We start from the raw sequence: 22,298 nt of genomic DNA, 5'->3' as shown, positions 1-22,298 counted from the left end.
TCGTCCTCCTACAGGCATCCCAGGAACGGTTCGACGACGATTGAGAGTATACCCGAGATCCCGGGCGAGGAAAGCCCGCCCCCGACTCGGAATGTGACGACGGCTTCGTCTAACAAACCGGCATTTGGGTGGCCGTTTATCGCCCAGTCCATGGCTGGTTCTTCCCATCGCCACTCGACGCAGCACTCGACGCAACACTCGACACAACACTCGACGCAACAATCCACACAGCACTCTGCACAAAACTCGCGCAGTACGAGCTTCCTGAGGAGGAGCAGCGGATGGATCAACCTTCGTCCTGCGTCGAGCGTCCTGGGGAGCGACATCATCCCGGACTATGTGGTGAATTTCATGAGGGGCGAGACCCCGGAGTCACTCGCCCGAAAGCAGCACGAGCGCGAGGGCGGCATTCGTGGCGCGGAGACGGGGCACACGAGGAACCAGCACTCACAACAGGGGGGCGAGTTCTTCCCCACGCATTCGCGCATGGGATCGAGAGCCAACTTGGAGGACATGCTGGGCAACGGGCCGAAGGGGAGTTTCCTCAAGAGGTTCATGTCCGGATGGAGGGGTGGCATCGTGCTCAACATGTCGCTCGCATTCGCGATCCTCGTGGCGGCGATTGTGTGTGTCGTCGTTGCCGTCACCACGGGGCGGCTGGAGGCGGAGCCTACGATGATGGTGCAGGGGACCTGTAGCCGGGTTAGCTCGATTGATATCGGGTTACACGTGCTGCTGAACGTGTTTGCTGTCTTTTTCATTGTGTGCGCCAACTACGTTGGCCAGGTGCTGGTCAGCCCGACACGGACCGAGGTGGCGACAGCGCACAGCAAGCAAAAGGCGCTGGATATCGGCATCCCCTCGGTGAGGAACTTGAAAGCTATTTCAGCGGGTCGAGCTCTGCTGTCGGCCCTGATTATTGTCATGGCCGTTGGCGCGCAAGTTGTGTGCGTACCGAAGCCCCTTTTCATGACAAACCCATGAGCGATGACTGACCCGGCCACAGCTACAACTCCATCCTCTTTACGACTCGAAACGACGACGGAGCCTCTTGCGAGCTCATGGTGAATGGCGCTCTGCTAGGCGCCGTGGCCATCCTCAACCTTGTCTTCATCCTGGGGCTGGCGGCAGCACTCGCCCGACCGGCGTCCAACAACCCGCTCGTGACCGTCGGCGACGCCATTGCCTCCTTCATCACGGAGGCAGACCAGGCTACAGAGGGCGCATGCCTCGTCACCAAGGCGGACATCACGTCTGGGCGCTGGGGCTGCGGCGAGGCGCGGTACTGGTTCTCGCAGACGCACCGGTGGATTGCGGTGCCGTCCAAGGTGCGATGGGTAGGGTGGTTTGTGACCTGGCTTCTGCCCACAGGCATGGCTGGGGCGATGCTGGGCATGGCTCTCGTGGACGGACCGAGGAACGCGTTTGGGTCCTTCACCAAGCCGACGGTGACATACGCCCTGCCGCTGTCGATCCCACGTCTCGGGGAGTCCATGGTGCTGGCGCTGCCGCAACTCCTGCTGGCGGCCCTCTACTTCTCGACGAATGCCATCCTGACAGTGTTCTACCTCGCCCGGGAGTTTTCGCAGTTTGCGATCCCGGGCAACTTTTGCGCCCTGCGCATCTCGTCTGGCCAGCCGCTGGGCGCGCAGACGACGTCGTACTACCTGTCCCTGCCACGGCCGCTGTCGTGGGTGCTCTTCCTGCTCTTTGTGGCCAAGGGCTTCATGTTGAGCCAGTCCTTCCATCTGGCGGCCTTGGACTCGACGCCCTCGATCAGTCTCAACCCCCTGCCGCTGGTGGTCCTCATTGGCCTCCTGGCTGTCACGGCCGTCATGGTCCTGGGCCTGTCGCTCAGGAGGTCGGACATTGGGCCGGCAAGCGACGAAGGTCGTCGACCCGGGAACCCGCTGTCGCTCAAGGGCGGCTCGTGCTCAGCAGTCATCAGCTCGCGGTGTCATCGCTCTGCTGCCGAGGGGGCAGACATTGCTGCTCTGCCGTTGACGTGGGGCGTGGTGACCGAGGGCAAGGTCGGTCACGCTGCGTTCTCGAGTCGGGACGTGGAACCCTTGACAGTAGCCAAGGCGTATGCTTGACGTGTTCTTGTTTAATCACTCTGCTTGATCTTTTGATACCTAGATTTAGCTGGCTCTAATGAATTGCATTCTCCATGCTTGGCTGTGTGTAATGCCGCCGTCGCCATTGGAGGAGGGTCCTTGTTCTAGAAGGCGTCTGTGGTCGTGCGCACATGAATGCATGAATGGATGTATGAATAGAATCATCTTCAGGCTCCGACAAATCCTCCATCGATCGACCTTCCAGCCGACCCAGCCGCCGCCAACCAACCCAGCGCTCCCCAACTCCACGACGCCCCCAACGAGTAAGACTGGCCCTTTGAGCTCCATGTCCCTCATTAGGGAACAATTCATGCCTCGTCCCCGCTCGCTGCGATTGGTGGGGTGTATTGCTCGGAAAGGCACTGGCTGGCTGGGCTCATAATACGGAACAGATCACATCATGTCTGGCGATATAACATCAGCCCACTCGACGCCCTCCCCCTCTGCCGCCCCTATCCGTTCCGTTCCTCTCTCCCTTTCTTGAATGAATACTCTCATATAATACATATACACCCAGTACCTTATTTACTGAGTCAATACCAGACTAGCTCCCATCATAATTACTAGCAATTCTGCCTCCATCTCAGCCCAGACTCGCTCGGCCCCACCAGACTCGGGACACACTTATACGCAACATCTTGCAAGCATCAAAGCATCACGCGAGCACGCACAAGACGCTCACCACCATCTCCCCAATGGCGCCCTCCCATACCCTCACATTGCACCTCTGCAAGCAAATCCACTCGTCCCTCTCGTCCCTGCGCCAGCAACGCCAACAACCCGAAACCGCCTCCTCATCATCAGCAGCAACAGCCACTGGACCAGCAGCCATGGAGCCCAGACGGTCAAGCTCGAGTTCGAGTTCAAGTTCCAACCGCAGTTTCGAGGCAAAGCGAGAGTCCAACAACCCCTGGGCCCGTTGATCGTCGTCGTCGAGGAGGAGGATGGCAGCAGGCTACGTGATATGACAGGACAACACACGGGCGTTTTTGGCGTTGGATTGGAGCATCATACCCTCAATACTTCTTCAGCTTTCATTCAATTGCTCAATCATGCAATTCGTCAATTCATTCATATGCTCTCCTCTCCGCGCGCCATGTTCCACGTAATGATAGGTTGGTTCAAAAGATAGACACCTGGACAATGAACAGTCCAACAGTACGCCCATGCGTACGTAGCAAATGTAAATCAAGATAGGCCATGCGCTCCTGTAGGCCTCCGCCGTTGCTCTTCTATCCATGTGTAGTAGTAGTAGTAGTTGCATGCCATGCTCTCTAAAAAAACAAAACAGTAAAAAACAACAAAAGAGTCTTTCTCTCCTCCACCCAACCAAACCCCCCCTACATCGCCGACGCCGCCAGCGTGTTCATCGTCGGCGCCTTGCCCAGCTTCCGCTTGGGTCGAGAGGCATCTTCGCCGCTGTCGTCCGGCGAGTCGCCCGTCGCCACGCTGCCCTGGATGCGGCGCGCGGCCATCCGCTTCTCCTCCTCGGTGATCTCCTGGTCGTTCTTGCGCATGTCGGGCGTGTGCTGCGGTTCGTCGGGCGAGTGGCCAATGGACATGCCCACGCGAATCTGGAAGTGTTAGCCACCCATAATAGGAGCCACCCATAATAGGATCCGCCAGTGCATTCTTGCACTTACCAATGTCTCGAGGGCGCCGTTGGAGTTGTCGACCAGATCGTCGTCAAACTTCATCTTGCCCGGCTCAAACAGCACGAGCAGCGTGCTGCCGCCAAACTTGAAGTAGCCCAGCTCCTCGGCGCGCTTCACCTCCTCGCCCTCCTTGCGGGTGATGACGGTGCTGCCGACCATCATGGCGCCGACGCAGATGATCATGACGCGCCCGAACACGGGGCTGTCCACGGGCACGAGGATGCGGACGTTCTCGCCGTAGACGTCCAGGGCCGACCGGATGGCCATGGGGTTGACTGTGTAGTACTCGCCCTCGATCGTCTTAGGCTCGCCCATGATGCCGTCGACGGGGATGTGGAAGCGGTGGTAGTCCTGCGGCGCCAGGCGGAAGATACCCATGGCACCGCCGTCGTACCGCTGCACGTCCTCCGGGTACGCCTTGCCGAGCAGCCGCTTGATGCTGAACTCGCGCCCCTTGACCCAGATCTTGGTGGCCTGGTTGATCTGGTTGAACACGACGCTGCGGCAGTCGGCGGGCGAGACGATGATCTTGGGGTTGTCGGGCGCGGAGCAGGGCCTGGCCCCCGGCTTGAGCGCGCGATAGAAGAATTCGTTGAAGTTCTTGAACTCGTCCAGGCCCAGAAGCACCTCGCTCGTGTCGAGGCGGTGGAAGTGGATGAACTTTTCAATCTCATCCCTCGAGGCTGGGTCGTCGAATTTGCGGCCCTGCTTGATGCTCAGGTTCTTCAGCACCCGGCGGATGCTCTTGTTCTCCATGTCGCGCGACTTGAGGCCCTTGTACAGCATCCGGATGCCCATCCGGACGTAGACGCTCATCTTTTCCTCGTTGATCTGGCCCGTCAGGCGGTCCTGGACGAGAATATTGGCCGAGTTGGCGCCCAGTTTGTAACCGCCGTAGGACAGCTTCGTGATCACCTTGGAGTACCACTTGCGCTGCGCCTGGCTGGCGGTGACGAAGCCGTTCATGAGCACCGTGTTGACCTGCCGCCAGTCCTGGCTCGCGCACGTCGCAATGTGCGTGATAATGTCGGCGTCGCTGCGCTTGTTCAGACGCGGCTGGTGGCAGATGGGGCACTCCTTGATCTCGATGACATGCTCTTCGCCATTCTCTGCCGGGTCGTTGTCCAGCGTGAGGTCGCCCTCGTCGCTCACCACCTTGGTGATCTCCGGCACCGCCCCCTGGGAGATGCCACTAGCCGCCGGAGTGCTCGTGCCCGAGGCGCTCGTCGTTTCCCCATCTGGTAGCTGCAGGTTCTTCATGTCCGGCACAATCTGCTTCAGCTTCTCGCCCACCGTCGGCGGCTTCGACTTGGCGTTGAGCTGGTCCTCGAGGCAGAGAACCGCCTCGTCCATCGTGAGTTCCCAGGTGTCCTCATTGTCGGCCGCCTTGTGCGGAAACCTCTGGAAGAAGCTGTCAATTGTAGATTCTGTGAGCGTCGAGCCTAGTGTGTCCAGCATCGTCATCATCTCCACCCTGCTGATGCGGCCGCTGTCGTCCGTATCGTACTGCCGCAGCAGGGCGCGCCAGAACTGCTGGCGGAGCGCTGGGTAGGGCATGTACTTGGCCCGTAGGTAGATGGCAGGGTTGTGCTTGGCCTCCCACTTCTCTAGGTTCTTGAGCTGCAGAGGGATCGTCACGCTCGCAAAGTCGTCGCCCTCGGCCTCCCCTGGCGTCTCGGCAGCTGGCTCGGGCGCCGGCGCCGACGTGGGCGCGGCACCAAGGGCAGCTGGAGCCGTAATAGCATGCTCAGGCGGCGCCAGCATACCGTTGCGACTCGCGCCCGCGGCCTGGTCCACTGCCGAGACCTGTGAGATGCCGCTGGCGGCCGATGTACTCTTGTTCAGACCCGGGCGGATGAGCTTGGTCAAGCTCTGTGTAGAGGAGGACCGGGACATGCCAAACTTCTTCAAGCGGCGCTTGGTGCCCGACGAGGCGGTCCGTGAATACTCAGCCGGGTCCCTCAGCTCATACAGCCCCGTCTCGGGGTTGGCCTCGGGCGCCTGCTCAATAATCTCCTGGATCGGCAGGCTGCAGGAGGCGATGAAATCGTTGCCCGAGTACTTGTCGTGGTCGATGACGGTGAAGGCGAGCTGATACGTCGTCTCGTGGCCCTGCACGTGGAACACCATCTTGTCGTTGAAGACTGGATTGAGGTTGTGACGGACACGCTTCGTCTTGAAGGTCTGCCGTCCCAGAGACGCCACCACAAAGGGGTCCATGTCGAAACTGGTGCGGGTGAGGTTGCTCTCCGGGGGCAGATCGGTGATCTTGACGATTTCGAGGTAGAGCACGCCGACGACGTCCTGCTCGCCGTTTGTGAAGGCGTAGGCGCCCCGCCTCTTTCTCCTCCTCAACCCCTTGACGCGCAGACGCCTCCTGCGCTTCTCGGCATTGTCGGGTTTCGAGGGGTCGTCGACTTCGTCCGATGTCTCGTCGTCCACGTCGTCATCATCATCGTCGTCATCTTCGTCCTCGTCGTCGTCGATGGCGCCGTTGTTGGACAGGGCTGTCCCCGCGGGGGCTGGCGTCGAGCGTGGGATTGTGGGTGAGAGGACGGGTGTCCGTGAGGGGGTGACGGCAGCGGAGGAGTCTGTCGCGTTGATGGGGACGCTGTTGACGAGCGCATAGAACTTGTCGAAGATCTGGGCCGGTGTGGCGGCTGGATTGGACGTGTCGAGGAGGGTGAACTGCAGCAGGATCTCGCCCGAGACCAGGCCAGTCTTCTTGCCAGGGCGCTTGCTCTTGAGCGGGTACCATTTGGCGTCCTTGGCCGTGTGGCCATTGTGAAAGATGTCCTCGAGAGCCAGGTCGAATTCGCCCATGTAGTCCTTGCCGAAGCGGTCCTTGTCCCAGCAGACGACGTCGAGGAGCAGGCTGTTGATGGAGGTGAGCGGCAGCTCCTCGACGACGTTCCACTCGGGGTTCAGCGATTTGGGAACGGTGTGTGTGACGGCACGACGATCGCCCAGGGTCAGCACGAGGTATGGGTCCGAGCTGCCATTCCGGTCTTTGGCAGCGAGGTTGCGACCCTTGAGGATGTCGACCTTGAGGACGAGGCCATTGCCCGTGTCCCTGGCTGGGCTAGTAGAGTCTCGGTTGCTGCGCATCCTGTAGAGGGTGCTCCTCGCGCTGGGCGAGGTGGATAGTTCGTTGCGTGCAGGCTGGGACTGCTGGGGGCTCGAGTTGGCGGAGGAGGACGAGGAGGAGGATCGAGACTGAGGCGTAGGTCGGCGGAGGGAGGAGGATGAGGAGAGGAGTCGGTTTGGTATGATGCGCTGCATGGTGGTGGTAGGTACTTTAGTAGGCAGCTCAATACCTTACCACTTCTGGCTACTGCCGTCCAGTCCAGTCCAGTCCAGTCCCAATGAGATGGAGGGCACCACCTCCAGTCTGAGGTATCCAAACTGCGTTACCTTGCCGGCGCACCTGCGACGATCGACCGCCCGCCAGGCGTCACTGGCTGCTGGGCCGGGCGTGCGTCTGCGTCTGCCAGGCGTCTGCGCCTGCGTCTGTGCCAGGCTGCTGCAGCGGCTGGCACTGCCCTCAATGCGCTGGACGCGTCACGGCGCAGCAACTGCCAACTGGACAGTGGCACTGGCAGTTGGGGGACTGGAGCTTCAGTGGATCTGGGGCCGTTCGTCGCTAGTGGGGGTCACTGCACAGGCGCTGTCCCGTGCTGTGCGGACTCCGTGGTAGCGGATGGAAGCTGATGGTGACTGGATCCAGTCGTCCCTCAACGGCCTGGAGCGCTAGGTCCCGTCAATTGGAGGGTCCTGGAGGCCGCTAATCCATAAGCCAAGCCTAGGCCTCTAGCACTGTACTGCAAACACCTCGGGAATGGACGTCCAACAGAGCGTGAGAGCCCAGCATTCCAATGCGGCGTCAGCGTCTTCCAATGGTGTCTACCAGATACTGGTCTCGTTCGAGAAGAGAGCGTGCGTGCGTGGCGATGATGGAGGACGACGACGGGTGGCCGGTGTGATTGTCGCGTTGAGCTGATCGCATGTCAGATCTCCCTATCCCAACTGATGAATGCCGGTACGACGTGGTCGTGGTGGGCACCGCCAGCCATCTCGGACGCAACTCACTGCACTGCACGGCACGGTCGATGATCATCCGAGCTCGACGCGATCTCCTTTCTTCTGTTTGTTTGTTCTCTCTCCTGAACTCGTCCTCGGTTGCTCGATCGTTCAGTCGCGTGTGTTTGTACGTACGGAGTTGGGCAGGTCTTCGGCAGAACAGATGGGATCGATAGGGGTCGAGTAGGCAGATTTGGTAATCTCAAACCACTGGGCAAGTTGTAAACTTGGAATAGAGTTGAACAATTGTCACATGAGAATGAAATGAAATGAAGAAACGGCCAGCGAACCCCTGATTGTCCACAAAATTTCCAGCCTCTTTTCCGCCGCCGCGAAGTGAAGAGGACGTGCGTGCGTGCGTGGGCAAGGGTCGCGTTGCAGAAGCCGTCAGCCGCAATGGGAGCTTGTTCCAGAAGAAACAGTTGAGACAGACACGACGCGAGCGAGGTAATAATAATAATAGCTGATGTACTTGTAGGAACGGCACGACACTGTGAGCTTGTCCCTCCTCTCTGCCACTGGACATAATTGCCTCCTTGCCCACTACCTGTCCCCAGTCAGGGCCTCTGACAATGTGTCTTCTTATCATCCAGTGCCTACGAGTATGGAAGGTAATTAGGTAGAGGTACCTGCAACAGATTACTGGTACGGATATTGCTTCACCATAGGCCACGTCCACCAAGCAAGTCTAGGCACGGCATCTCGATCCCGGGTCCAGTCTAGAGCTCTACTACTAAAAGTACTTTTACTCACTCCTCTACGGAACTACGGATAGCTAGGCAAGTAGTAATTAGCCCAAACTTTCATAGTGCTACAAGTTATTAATCCCTCAGATCAGAGCACGATTCGATTCAGCCTGTTTGTTCACGCTGGACTGACCGGCCTTCCTCATTGAAACAATGGCAGTACGTAGTGAGGTAAGGTACCTTTTAGTAGCCCAGCCCTTCAAACCCCTGGCGGCCTCTCTCTCGGGGCTGCCAAGCCCAGTCCTCGGTAACCTTGCAACATTCAGTCTCTTGACTTCATGTCCATCGTTGGCCGGCCCCATCCCATCATGGACATGGCCGAGGCACGAAAGCCTCGCCTGGTTTGTCTGTGCCATCCTGATGCTACGTACTTGCGTCATTGGGTCTCTTGTACGGAGTATACGTACAGCTGTCCAGAGACACGAAGCATGGGTGCACCAAGTGTCGATAAACGCAGCAGATACTGCTCACAGACAAAAAGCCAAGTCCAACGAGACGCAGTCATCCTCCCCACTGACCTCACACGACATCCCTTCTCCAACAAATATAGGCTCGCCCCCGCCCTCCTCCCATACTAATAATACCAACGCCAAGATCCCGGGGCAAGGCACCAGACATGTTGTAGATTGCGGAACACGGTCATCGAGTACGACGTCATACGTCGATGGGCTTTTGATTGTCACCTGTCGATGAGGCACGTCTCATGCGGCAACGTACGCACATACATATTAATACAGAGTATGGTTGAAGTGTTGCGCAAGCCAAGCGAGGGGCACCAACACCAACAAGAGTTGGCATTCTCGCTCTGAGTATCGTAATACTCGCTCCGCAAAGGGGAGCAGACTGGAACCTAGCTACATATGCTTTAGTGTTTTATATCAATACTTATGCGAAATGTTAAAGACCCTTCCGTATAGCCCTGTGTAGCCTTGAGGCCTCGTACATAGTGGCTCATAGTTATCGGCACCACCCCTGATAAGTGTACTTATCGAGAACGTATGGCATGCGAGCCCCTTTTATTTGTACTGTATCTACCGCAAAAGGAAGCATTGCACCTGCGATGTATGTCTAGAAGATATTCAACCCCCAGATCAAAATGTCCCTAACCGAAACGCCTCATCGCGCTGCCCATGAATGCATGCCCCATCGTTAAAATCATACCCTCATGTCCATCGTCGGCCTTCTCGCCCTATCTTACTCGGACCACTCGGCGGCATCCAACCCACCGAGTCGCCGGAGCACCCTCACCGAGTCGGCAAACAAAATGTTTCGTCCGCCCACGCAGTCCCTGGTCAGGACATCCCTCACCAGGCACACCACCCCAAGCGTGTCCTCGGCCTCGCGCCAGTCCCTCCACTGCGCGGGCTCCCGCCGCGACGCCTCCAAGATCCACCGCAGCCCGGCCCTCCGGCTCGCGTCCATGTCGCTCGCCCTACATCCTCGCCCGTAGGCCCAGCAGATGAGCGTGCACACGTAGAGGCCCCAGAAGTCGGACAGGTCGTTCCAGGGCGACCCGCGCCTGCGCTCGACGAACGATTCAGCCTCGGCCACGCTCTGCGGGTCATCCACCTGGAGATAGGCGCCGATGGCACGCGCGGCAAAACTCACGGCCATTGTGCCGTCGCTGGATTGGCGCCAGGCCTCCAGCGTCCGCCGATTCTCCAAGAAGAGTGTCGGCTTCACAATCTTCTTGTTAAATACCCAACTCTCGCCCGACACCGACAGCAGGATGTGCAGTGGCGTATAGTGCAGCGCGAGATATGTGTTGGCGACGTGCGACGTCGGGAAGATGGTCGCCAGCAGATAGGGCGCCCCAGTCAGCTTGAGGTCACCCGTCGTGCTCACTTGGGTGAGCTCCTTTCGCTTCGGTAGGGCAAGCAGATAGGCACACAGCAGGATGGCCGCGTCGAATTGAGGCATGGCGGCAATGTCCTCCGCCGTGATCGATACTGACAGTGCCGTGGCTATCGTTTGCAAGGGCGCGGCGGAGGGCACCAGATGGCTCCACGCGTGACGCTCCGTGGCCTCCCAGAGTCTCACCGAGCTCGCAGACAGTGGTATTGGCAGCTTGTACGGGTTGCTGTAGTCAAGACCGGCAAGTCGGAGACCGGGCTGCTCGTAGTAGCACATGCTGTGGACGTCTAACAGGAAGCAAACGTCGAGTAGTCGTCGACGGGACTCCATATCGATCCAGTGATACCAAGACGAGAGGCTGTTCACCCGAATCGCAGTCGGTACGGTTGCCTGCTGGCCATCGACAACCTATATGATCGTGAGCATAAGACAACTTCATGGGTCGGCTCCCCGTGGCTCAGGGATAGACAAACCATTTGATACAGCCTTGCGAAGCGTAACGATGGCCGGTGCGACTGTTTCTTCCGCCCCCTGAATCTCGAGTAGTATTCACACAGCAAGATGGTCTGCATGATAGGTAATGGCCATTCCTCCGCTTCCGTATACTAACTGCCCGTCAGCATGTGTGTCGCTTCCCGGTGCCACCCCAGTCATGCTACGCACCACCTTTGACCCGTGCCAAGCCGATGCTTGCAGAGAACTTCCGTTGATGCGATGAGTCTTGTCTTGGAGGAACTGGGTGGCGACGGCAGCCATCGCGCGTCGCAGAAGATCGAGATGCTCGGGAGGCTGGCCCAGCTTCTCCTCCAGCGTATGCCTGTGGATAAAGGGGTACAAAGGATGTATCGTGTCCCAGTACACCTCGAGATATGTGGGAATCGCCCCAAGGACCTCCTCCCCGAGCTTCGTGGGCGCTACCGGCGCAGACGGCATCGCTAGGCCCGGGGCGTCGGTGCCCTGGCCGCCTGTTACTCGCGCCGTCGTCGGGACCGCGGCCGGCATGGTGACTAAAGTCTCAGATGATTGAGCCACAGCCAGTGGTGGGGATGGTTCACGAACAGTGTTGTGCAAAAGAGCATCAGGCGAGTGCACGGCGCCACCCTCGTTGTAGTCGGGCACGACCAAGCCCATGGCTGTGTCGTAGGCCGTGCTCGAGCTGACCTGCGGCGGCGACGTCGTGTACGCGTAGTAGCTTGGGGATCCCAGGGCAGGGTTCGGTCCAACAGGGTCAGTCCAGGATGCGCCGAGGCCTGATGTCTGCAGCAGTGCAGGATCGGCCACGACACCGCTGCTGCTGCTGCTGCTGCCAGACGTCGCTGGCGAGACATCCGAGCCTGCCCAGTGGTTGCTGACCGACGGATAGGCACCTGGGTACATTGGGCTCATCCTGTAGTGATTGGCAGCATCCCCTGGAGCGGGTCGAAGCCCGCTGGCGCTCGGATACAGATCGGAACCCCCCATGGAATCCCATGGGGCCTCAGCCATGGCCACATCAGCGTACCCTGGCATCGAGCCGCCCATAGTGGACGTGACAGGTGGGTAGCTATGCGATGCGGTGTTTGGTGACAGGTAGCTGCCGCCTCTCGAGGGGGCATTGGCGTTCGGGCCTGGAAGGGAGTCACCAGCCATCTTGATTTCTTGCTCACTGCGGGTAGATGGGAAGTCAGCCGTGTCCACTTGCGCACGAGGAGTTGAAGACTCATACTGTCGTTGCTGGTGACGTTCAAATAAGTCTCGGCGATGAAACACCTTGTCGCAGCCGGGCACAGTACACGCAATGTCTGGGGGTAAGTGACTGAGCTTGTGTCTCCTGGATGCATCTAGCGTTAGTTGTGCCAGAAAGAAATCGAGTGTCCTATAACCAACCTCAAGTGCTCAGCCCGGGTGAAAGTCTGCAGGAAAGGTCAGCAACAAACATTGGAACCTGTCACCGAGATTCTCACTTTTTGACAAATGTCACAAATGTGCACAGGGACCCCCTTTTTGGCCCGACTGACTCTTCCAGTAATGGGGGTCAGTTTCACGGGGGCCTCGGTGCCCGAACTTTCCACGTAGGACCTGGAGGGTGCCGCAGCTGTCTCAACTGAGCCTTGCATGTAGCCGTGGCCATGGCCATAGTATGACGGATCCATTGGGTGTTTGCTGGAGCTGTGGGTGCTGCCGCTTCTACTTCCCGTCACAGACGACACGGGAGACGATGATACTGCCTTGGGCGCAGACGGTCGAGGCAACGGTCCTGAAGGGCTCTTCGTCTGGGTTCTTTGCGCAGACAAGATGTCAAAGGATGTGCCGGTGGGAGAGGCGTAGGTCGATGTCGAAGGCAATGGGTCGGTGGTTGTTGCCAAAGTCCCCTGCACCGCGCGATGGCCCCTTTTTATGGAATCCGAGTCCGGGCTGTCTTCATCGGCATTCATGATCTCTCTTAGGCTGGCCATGATGGAGGATTAAAATGGAAGTTTGTTGTTAAAACAAGCTCGACGCGCACGCGCGAGAAACGGGTCGAGGTAACAGGAGAGAGACCAAGTATAGCAGCGAGAGCGGCACAGCCCCACCCTGGGTTTCGCAGATATGCTCGTCTATAGCCGATGTGGACTGGCGGATCATGTATGTAAATAGAGATGCGACGCCGAAGCAGAGGTGTGTCGAGGAAGGGGGGGAAAGAACAGTAGAGACCCAGTCGTTGGTGTGAAGTGCGTGTATATGGGCCGATCCGAGCGGCTCAGCCAACAGGCTGCAATTCAGGCCCACGGTTGGTTGGCAAGAAAGACCATGAGCTAAGACTGTAAGGTAGGCAGCGTGGAAACAAGGTAGGTAGTTTGAAATAGCTTTGTGGTGTGCTGGCACACGACATCCCGCAGTTATCGTCCAACGTTGGTTAGTTGAGGTGATGGAGCGTGTGTGTGTGTGTGCCTTGTGCGGTTGTGCCTCTGCTCCATCTGCAGATCCACAGCCTTGCCGGCGACAGTAAGCGAGCCAACAGGTCATTGGCAAGTTTCCTTCTATTATAAGGGGCATGGAGGTATTTGATGGTGTTGGGTGGTCGCAACGAGCCAGCCAACAACCACACGGCTGACCTGGCCTGGGGCAGCGAATTGCTTCGGCAGGCTCCACGTCTGTTTGTAGCCCGTGCATCTCTTGGAAGGAAACAGGGGCAGGGGACCATTGATTAGCAGATCGAGTAATCGTACTCCGCAAAGTAGTTACGTTTGTAGAAACTTTGTTCTCGGGTGTTCGGTCCTCTGTGCCCAGCTCAAACGTTGTTATGGACGACATGGCAACCCTGTCATGCTCCCCAGTCCTCGCGACATGGCATCGTCCTGGGTCTTGTTGTGCGGAACGTTGCGCAGGCGCGCACACAGGGGAGGACACCGGCACTCTGGACTTGTTGGTGATGCCTCCGCAGCTCTGCAGTCTTGGTTCGGTGCAAATCAGCATCAGCACTACGGGTTGAATCTGATATGTAGACCCCCTGCGATCAACGCAGGGCGCATGCACCGTTGTTTAGCCTCTGGTGGGTTCTCGCTGCTGGCTAGAAGGACAAGATGGGGAACGACTCGGCGAATGATTTCGGGTGATGGAGAGAGAGGGACCGCAAGGTGTCGGTGAATTCCACGTCCGGGTGACAGGTCCATGTCCCTCCTGCTTTGCCGCATTCGGGCATTCGCTCTATTTGTCAACTCGACCCTGCCTGGTTCACGCCTCACTGCCCACCTGTCCAGTCCCAGAACCAGAAAGTACCAACCGACGCGTGCAAGGAAAGAGCGGCCGAGAGGGAGAGACGTGATCTCAATTTCCGCCTCTTGGACCCATTGTCCCGCACTGGCACTAGGCATTTACTGGCAATCAGTCAATGTGCGAGACGACCAACACTGAAAAAAGGGACTGAGCATGGAGTCGCTGTGTGAACTGTCAAGTACATGGTTGGCCGCTTCGTACCGAGAGGCCCACGTACGAACGAGCCTGAGCCAACAGCGCCCGGGCCCCGACGGCACCAACAAATCTGACCTGCAGAATGTCACACAAGACTCACCAGTCAGGCTGGAGGTTGGAGCAGCGGTAACAAGAATCAATGATTAGACGCCGGCAAGCGACAAGCGATGACATGAGCGGGGGCTGAACAGGTGCGTGTGGAGCGAAAAGCGACCAGAGAAAAAGCTGGTCAAGGTCCAAGGATAAGCATGAAATTTAGGTGACGGTGGTGTTTGCTCCCGGGGGTCAAGCACAGGGCTGAACGAGTACTTTTGTGCAGGATGACTGTCATTCTTCCGGGTAGATCGGGCTTTTGACTCCATGTTTCTGCCTTACCTTGCCCTGTACGCCATTCAGTGCGTAATTATAGGGGTTAGAGCTTTTGGAGCGTGTTAGACGCCTGGACAGTGTCTGGTACCAAACGAATAATTAAATCCACTCACATGCCACCTCCGGCAATCGCTACGTCTACTTGACATGGCGGGCAGACAGGCTTGTACGGATAGCAAGGGTTGGAATATACCTTGCGATGCAATGCCAGCTTGTCGGTCCCAAAAAGCCACGGTCAGCGGCTGCCCATCCAGTGCTTCCTCCTGACGTTACTTGGAAGCCCTTTCTTTTCTTTTTTCTTTGCCAGAGACATGAGTCCGCCATCATGGTCGACAAACGTCGCAGCATCGCGCTTCCTGCGCTTGAGGGTGCTATTTTTGGCACGAACCGGCAAGCAGCCATATGTGCGGCACCGTGGGCTTGGGACATGCCCGACATTGGCGTCTCTCAACTTCCAGTCCCGCATGCAATGCGACTCTCCATCCTTGGGGGCCACGGATACCTGGCCTGTTCAGTGAATATCGTGACTAGGAAGACAGCCCCTGCCATATTATCATCCCAACTCCCAGTCCAACAAGGAACACTCATCCTTCCGCAGCTTGACCCTCCCTTGCGAGCCCTATCACCAAACGAGTCTGCCAAGTTGCCAACAGTCTTTCGGCCGAGCCCGGCCAATGAGCCCAGCTAAAAAGTGAAATATGACGGAGGCGCGGGGGCTACTTGATTCCCCGGAGGCGCTACGAACGCCCTGGCCCAATTGGTCTAGCAGATCCTAATATCTCCATGTCTCTCTTGCTGGACTGAGGTCTCACAAATCTGCCCGTAGAAATTAATAATTATAGGGCAGCTGCCAGCTCACTCGGTCGCTCGCTTGTCAGCCTCAGATGGAATCGCGACGCACCACCAGACTGGCAACTCGCGAATGCCCGCCAAGCGCCTAGCAAGGTGAACCGCATATCAGCCGCGGCGGTCTGCGGTGCGCGCTAAATAATAATTATAAGAAGTATTGAATCACGTCGCAGAGAGCCAGGATGGCACGCTGCGTGCGTAGCCAGATGTGGTCATTGCCGTGATTATTTCGGTCCATCCATCCATGCATGTCGCGGTAGATAATTCGGAAGCAGCTCGTTGCATCCATGACGGCCGATGCAAGCCCAGATCTGATCTGGTCAGACATGCGAGACGCATTCTACAGCATGCAAGATGGAGTAATTGAAACAACCTGGACTGGTGATGCATGATACTACCGCGAAGGATCGCAAAGGCTCGAACTCACACGCCCCCTCACGCCCATCATCGTGACGCTGTACGTAGCTGCATGGAACGTGTGAAATCCTCCAAGCCAGCCAGCAATCGGTACACCTCCTCGGCATTGGCCACAACAGGCAAGAATGCTCCTGACTGTGGCATGGCGCGAGGACACGGCAAGCAGACGCTCGAAAGAGCCGAAACAAGGACACATCTTTCAAGGCCAGGACTCGCCAAGGCTTCTCTGCTAACTTGAGTCTTGAACAGACCACTGCCCCTCATAGTGAGCATTGAGGCAAGAATGTTCATGCAACTTACGATAGCCCCCAACGCAGTCGTGCCTGGGCGCGGGCCGCCCCGTTAGTGAATGCGGCCGTACGACAAGTTGCAACCATGTGTCCGGCAGTCTATCGAAACAGCCCCCAAAGCGGAGAGTAGACAAACGTAGTTAATCCCATTGTTCATATCCGTGAAACGCCGTTGTAAAGGATTCCTTCCGCCTGCCTCTATGCATTACTATAAACACACACACAGAGCCACTGCTTTCACCGTTTTCGACACAGCCAAGTCGATTAACATGGCTCCTCGCGGACGCCATGGCACGACCGTCCCTAGACCCTCTAGATATCTTGCAATACTCATGGCCTGACGGGCGTCGGCTCATGGATGTCGCTGGGGGACTTGGCCTTGGCCGAGGATCCAGCACCATTGCTGTTGCCGTGGCTATCGCTGTCGTCCGACTCGTCATCACTGACAGGGCGACTATCGCCGACTGTCCTTCGGTTCTTTGTCATCTAGGGGGGATTAGCTTCTGCTCAAAGACAACACGTGCAGTTGGTGATGATATACCCATGATCGAACCCCACCTGCCAGGCCGACGGCGTAGCCAGTGAGGAACTCCTTCGAGTTGGCGCCCGTGGTGCCGGTGGGTGACCGCGCAGCGTCATTGACGGAGCCGCTGCTGTTAAAGCGCGCAGGACTGGCGGGGCGGCTAGCTGGCCAGAATTGCCGCAGTTCACGGCTGAGCTCCTGACCGGTGCTCGTCCAGTTGTTGGTGATGTTTTCGCGCAGCTCCTGGACGTGACGCTTGAGGTCCATCTCGTTCTTCTTCAACCAGCTGACATTCAGCTCCTGGCGCGGCGTGCCGCGCTTAAACTGGCGGGCCAGGTACTTCTCGTAGTCGCGGACGATCCTGTCCACGGTCAATGTCCGTCTATTGTACGCCCACATGCTACAAACCTCGTGATGAGACCAGTCGTGCTGACACCCTCTGTGCGCTGCGTGACGAGGAACATGCCCGCCTCCTTTATCGGCTGGTAGATGTCGTCGCCCTCGGCGGCGCCGTAGGGCAAGTCGTCGTGCGCGACATAGTCGAGCTTGTGCTCCTCCAGGAACTCGGGCGTGACGATCCAGGGACAGTCTTCAATGACCTCGTCCACCCACTTGCAGTGGCGCACTGTCTCGGAGCGTTCGCGCGCGGACATGACCGTGAGGCCCTTGCGCTTGTGCGTCTCCTCATCGCCGGTGACGCCAACGACGAGGGTCGTGTTGGGAAAGGCCTTTTTGGCTTGCTCGAGCTGGCGCATGTGGCTGCCTCTTGGTCAGTCTACCGTCCCCATCCAGCGCAACTCGGGGTCATTTCTCACCCTAGATGGAACATGTCGAAGACGCCATCCGCATAGACGCGCACCGGCCTTCCCACGGGCGGCTGGTTGGTCTTGTACCCTCCGACGGGATGCGTCAGAGTGCCAATCGGCGGCGGAGGCATCGCCTCGCGCGTCTTGCTGCGACCGGCGCGCTCTTCATCGTTGTTGTCGTCGTCGCGGTCTGACTTTTGCCTTTTAGGTGTGGGAGTGGACTCGGGGCCGGCATTGACATTTATCTCGTTCTCGTTCTCGTCGTGGGACCGGTCGGCTGTGCTGTCGACGGCTTGCGCAGCTGAGGGCAGATCGGTGGTGGACGCAGCAGCAGTGCGCTTGCGCTTGCCGGCTGCTGAAGCTGGAGAGGTCATGGTGGTCTTATCGATCGAAGCGGGTGCTTTTTACCGCAGTGGACTTCTAGGGATGGGGAGAGGAGGTAATGCAGGGAATTCCACGGAGAAGAGAGTGGTGATGGAAGGTGAGGTGATGGCTACGCTGGGCGCAAGCAGGTTAATCGGCAGCAATGGGGCCGTATCAGAGTAGGGGACCGGAGCTTGCGACTGAAGCGAAGTGGTGCAGGTATCGCGCTTGGATGAGCTGACTGGGAGATTAACGTCCCAAGCAGGTTATACCTTTGCACTAACATCACGTCACTAGCCCCACGCACAGGACCGATAGTGGGTCAGGTAGCCGACCCCTTTCTAATTGCAGGGGACTGGAGTACGCGCGACACGACACGAACGCGCTCAACTTCAGCACTTGACATTGCATCGTATTATTTCCAGGTTGTCCATTCGATTCACAGTACGGATAATGGATAGAGAAAGCTTCACGGTGCCCAGCGCATCACATGCGTAGTTGCGTAGTAGCAAGCCACGATGCAAGTTTTCTCTTGCCACAAAACTTACGTAGGAACTGCGCCAGCTTCCTGGCTGGAGCTCGCAACCCTTATTCATGTCGTCATCCTGGATCGTCGAGAGCTGCGCCCAGAGATGGTCACGTGACTGTCAAGCTCGTAGCAGAAGAAGTTAATATCTAAGGTACTAACTATATACTCCAGCAGGGATATTTGTCTAGAGGCAGTCCAAGAGACACAATGTGTCCTCGCTGTGGTGTCGTCGTCAACGCTCCAAACGTTGTGACGTGCTCACCAGCCACCGCCACAAGAGAAGCCAAGTTCCGTATTTTCTTGATGTGCCCATATCACTTGATGGGGAGGCCTACCTGTAAGTAGTAAAGGCACTGTTGTACTTTCGGCTGAACAAGAATTGCATGGTTGTTTAAATTACATGTATAAGTAAACCTCTGATAGAAGCCCTGGGAGGCTAGTTAGAGGGTTCCAGGGCTATTCGCAAGCAAAGGTATGTTAAAGTACCCTCCCTGACTTGTCGTACACCTTCAACCGTTCATGGTCTGCTAGATTGCCCGCCCATTTGATGATGATCATGATCCTCTTCGCGCTGCCCCTCGGGCTCCCGGTGATAGCGCGACTCCTCCCGGCATCAAAGGGGTCCTCCACATGTCCCAAAGTCGCACAATCACTGCCCTTCATCCACTCACGCTCTCTACCTCGCATACGGATGAAACCCGCGGTTGCCTCCACGGCCGCCTCCGCGGTAGTTGGCGCCAGGGCGACCTGCGTTCTTCGGGCCGGTGGGCGCATTCGCGGGCGGCGCGTTGCCTCCCGCTGGCTGAGGATGATCATCGTACATGCCCTCATATGAGCTCTGCGAGCCTCCCTGCTGCTGGCCAGCACCTCCGCCTCCGTACCCGCCGCCGTAACCTCCACGTCCACCTCGTCGAGCGCCACCTCCGCCGTGGAAGCCACCGCCCTGCTGAGGTTGCTGGAAGCCTTGGTTGAAGCCGCCGCCTCCCATGTTCCCGCCCTGACCTTCACCACCGCCTTGCTGGTTCATCATCTGCTGCTGCATCTGCTGCATTTGTTGCATCTGTTGCATCATCTGAGGGTTCATTTGCTGCTGGCCTCCGACGCCACCACCGGCGCCGCCGCCGCGGCCCATCATCTGCTGCATCTGTTGCATCTGCATCATTTGCTGCATCATCTGGGGGTTCATCTGGCCCATGCCACCTCGCATAGCCATCTGCGACTGCATCATCTGGAAGTACTGGTTCATGCGCTGAAAGTACTGCGCCATGAGCTGGGGTGTCATGCCATTTTGCATGCCTTGTCCCATGTTGCCCTGGCCTTGATCGCCCCCTCGGCCTTGGAACTTCATGCGCTTCTGTGCCTCCTCTTCCTCCCGAAGGTTACCGCGCGGCTGCGCCTTCTTCACTTCAATGGGCTTGCCGTGAATCTCCAGCGGCACATTGATACAAGCGTCGACGCCCGCCTCGCTTTCAAATGTCACGAAGCCGAATCCACGAGGTCGACCAGTGTCCTTGTCCATCATCAGAGTGGCGTCAACTACGCGGCCAAATTGAGCAAAGTAGTCCTTGAACTCCTGGTCGGTGGTTTCCTGACTGACGCCTCCCACAAAGATCTTGCTAGTCTTCTCTTGCTCATCGCGGGGAATAGCGCGCTTGGGGTCGATCTATCCAGTGCATTAGCCTTCTGACCTGTGAAATGGGGAATGTCACATACAATCTTGCCATCTAGGAAGTGCTCTTTGACCATGACTGTGTTGACGGTTTTGGCCTCTTTGAATGTCAAGAACCCGAAGCCCCTTGAGCGACCAGTGGCGCTGTCGCGCATGACTGTGCATTCAACGACCTCGCCGAATTGTTCAAAGTATTCGCGAAGAGACTCTAAGGGGTGTCAGTTTCGCAGAGACTCCACACAAGCCTGCCATGTTCTTTCAACGTACCATCTGTGGTCTCCCAGTTAAGGCCGCCAATGAACATCTTTCTGCGCGCAAAGCATTAGTTACTATTCACCGTGTTTACCAGCAAAAATCAAATATGCGCAAAATGCAACTCGTTGGGATAGGACAAGATCAGGATGGCGGAAGAAGGCGAGGCAACAACTTGAGGCGTGCCAGATGGTGAGTGCTCTCCCCGCCGCATGTCGTTATTCTTTGGTAGGGCTCCGTGGCTGGCTGTGAGCCGCCCCTTATGTGAGAAAGATAGGGGGCAACATCCACAAGGCTGTATAATGCACACCTCAAAGTGACGGCGTGAGGCGGCCACATAGAGCAGTGTCTGTTTCACCTGCTCCTCGAGATCCACAAGGCCGGTCGATGTATGGCTGAAGACGACTATAGCCCTCCCAAGCAGCATCGCCCACGTGTGTAGTTGTTGTGTCGAATCGTACGGGCCCAACATGTCCGAGTATCTTGTTGAGAGTGGGACATCCGACGCACATAGATGGCAGTCAAGAGAACGTCGCGAACGTGTCGAGGTACCATTTATCGGCCAACTCTGTGTTCTCTTTCTCGTATGGTGCTATCGGGTCGACTGTCTCTCTGTCTGCCTCTGGCTAGGATCTAGCTCAAGTACTAAAGTACTCGCTGGGACTCGTCTGCCAGCTCGCCACGTGTTGGTGTCTAGACCGCAAGTGCCCGCCATCTTTTGACTGATCCACGCCATAATTGACAATTACTGTGTGTTCGACAACAATCGAGGAGACACAATTCTTCCTTGTTCATGGCGCAGATGCTTCTCACATCCAGGGGTGTGACTCCGTCATTGGCGCCTTGATATTGGCATTCGACCACCCAGAAGTTCTTGTTCCACGCCTGCGGATCGCCATTCTTCCGCTGGCATTTCTCTTCATATGCCTGGTGAAACTCGAGCCCGCGCCGCAGGATTCATGCTAGCTTTCAGTGCCCTTGTGCAACCACCGACGAGAACCACGTGGTCTTGATGTTCTTGTTTTTTTTTTCCGTCGCTCTTCCAGAATTGTCCAAGAGCAAAGCAAAGATACGTATGCAAGTTATAACACAGAATTTCGACTTACCCATCGTCTTTGGCACTTGCCTTGTGTACGGATCCGAATGTGGGAGTTTGCGCACTTTGTCCGCCATCTTGGGCCCCGTATACATCATGAGAATCGCGCGTCTCTGACATACTATGAGAGACGGTCTCAGCGGCCGCAGTGTTACTGCTCATCCCTGTCGAGGGTCCGCCTAGGTTGAAGTCGACATCGTCGTCGTCGTCGTCATCGTCTTCCTCCTGGTCATTGTTCGCATCCTCGGCTCCAGCAGCCCCGTTATCCTGAGCGGCAGCAGCAGGGGCCGATTCAGCGACGCTCCCGCTCGTCGTAGTAGGCGCTGGCTTGGATGCGTCGTTGTCGTCGTAGCTGTGGGCATGTCAGCTGTCTGGACATGGTACGAGGGCCAAGCCAAGTGGTTGCACACCCGCGTAATGAACGTACAGGTCTGCGAAAAGATCCTCCTCGAAGTTGTCCTGGTCAGCCATGATGCTACGAATTTCGCTGCGAAGCACAAAGGGTCGGATCGGTTAGTATCTCGTTTATAATTACAGAATAGCGTGTCGATGATGATTGAGGAAAAGAAAGACGGAAGGTGCAGAGGATTGGATGTACATCGAGTGGTTGCGAGGTTGCTTGGGGATGTTGTTCCCGCAAGCCCAAGTTAGATTTGGGAGGAGCGCACCTGCGCGCGCCTGCGCGCGCGTTCTGCTCTGCCCGTTTGCTTACTCAGCAATTTTGGCCAATGACATCTCGTTTCTATATGCCGA

General features: G+C 57.4%; 6 protein-coding genes across 6 annotated transcripts; 2 read left to right on the top strand and 4 right to left on the bottom strand.

Moving 5' to 3' along the window:
• Window positions 1-150: 150 nt before the first annotated feature.
• On the top strand, window positions 151-2,096 carry F5Z01DRAFT_684060 (uncharacterized protein; the record flags this gene model as incomplete). Its single annotated transcript, XM_046265903.1, has 2 exons — window positions 151-947; window positions 1,007-2,096. The coding sequence occupies 2 exons, from the start codon at window positions 151-153 to the stop codon at window positions 2,094-2,096; spliced, it is 1,887 nt and encodes a 628-aa protein (XP_046114126.1).
• A 1,361-nt stretch (window positions 2,097-3,457) lies between these two features.
• On the bottom strand, window positions 3,458-6,880 carry F5Z01DRAFT_629998 (putative phosphatidylserine decarboxylase; the record flags this gene model as incomplete). The annotated part of the gene is made up of 3 exons (XM_046261696.1): window positions 3,458-3,691; window positions 3,725-5,499; window positions 5,548-6,880. 3 exons carry the CDS (start codon window positions 6,878-6,880, stop codon window positions 3,458-3,460), a joined length of 3,342 nt encoding a protein of 1,113 aa, XP_046114125.1.
• Window positions 6,881-8,567: 1,687 nt separating this feature from the next.
• Window positions 8,568-9,458, top strand: F5Z01DRAFT_417938 (uncharacterized protein). The gene is made up of 2 exons (XM_046259603.1): window positions 8,568-8,631; window positions 8,691-9,458. Exon 2 carries the CDS (start codon window positions 8,752-8,754, stop codon window positions 9,289-9,291), a length of 540 nt encoding a protein of 179 aa, XP_046114124.1. The 5' UTR covers window positions 8,568-8,631; window positions 8,691-8,751; the 3' UTR covers window positions 9,292-9,458.
• A 334-nt stretch (window positions 9,459-9,792) lies between these two features.
• Window positions 9,793-12,887, bottom strand: F5Z01DRAFT_677999 (putative C2H2 finger domain protein; the record flags this gene model as incomplete). Its single annotated transcript, XM_046265412.1, has 5 exons — window positions 9,793-10,860; window positions 10,926-11,057; window positions 11,116-12,262; window positions 12,319-12,344; window positions 12,396-12,887. The coding sequence occupies 5 exons, from the start codon at window positions 12,885-12,887 to the stop codon at window positions 9,793-9,795; spliced, it is 2,865 nt and encodes a 954-aa protein (XP_046114123.1).
• Window positions 12,888-15,940: 3,053 nt separating this feature from the next.
• Window positions 15,941-18,010, bottom strand: F5Z01DRAFT_684058 (uncharacterized protein; the record flags this gene model as incomplete). The annotated part of the gene is made up of 5 exons (XM_046265902.1): window positions 15,941-15,978; window positions 16,706-16,793; window positions 16,849-17,191; window positions 17,239-17,589; window positions 17,646-18,010. The coding sequence occupies 5 exons, from the start codon at window positions 18,008-18,010 to the stop codon at window positions 15,941-15,943; spliced, it is 1,185 nt and encodes a 394-aa protein (XP_046114122.1).
• A 720-nt stretch (window positions 18,011-18,730) lies between these two features.
• Window positions 18,731-22,196, bottom strand: F5Z01DRAFT_666828 (uncharacterized protein). The gene is made up of 5 exons (XM_046264259.1): window positions 21,973-22,196; window positions 21,556-21,897; window positions 20,465-20,505; window positions 20,242-20,405; window positions 18,731-20,191 (listed from the first exon to the last, which is right to left on the bottom strand). The coding sequence occupies exons 1-5, from the start codon at window positions 22,014-22,016 to the stop codon at window positions 19,205-19,207; spliced, it is 1,578 nt and encodes a 525-aa protein (XP_046114121.1). The 5' UTR covers window positions 22,017-22,196; the 3' UTR covers window positions 18,731-19,204.
• Window positions 22,197-22,298: the final 102 nt, after the last annotated feature.

This window comes from Emericellopsis atlantica (genome assembly GCF_019669845.1).
Source record: "Emericellopsis atlantica unplaced genomic scaffold F5Z01scaffold_40, whole genome shotgun sequence".
Lineage (NCBI taxonomy): Eukaryota > Fungi > Ascomycota > Sordariomycetes > Hypocreales > Bionectriaceae > Emericellopsis > Emericellopsis atlantica.
The sequence above is the reverse complement of the archived record's forward strand: the minus strand, read 5'-3'. Positions and strand labels throughout refer to the sequence as shown.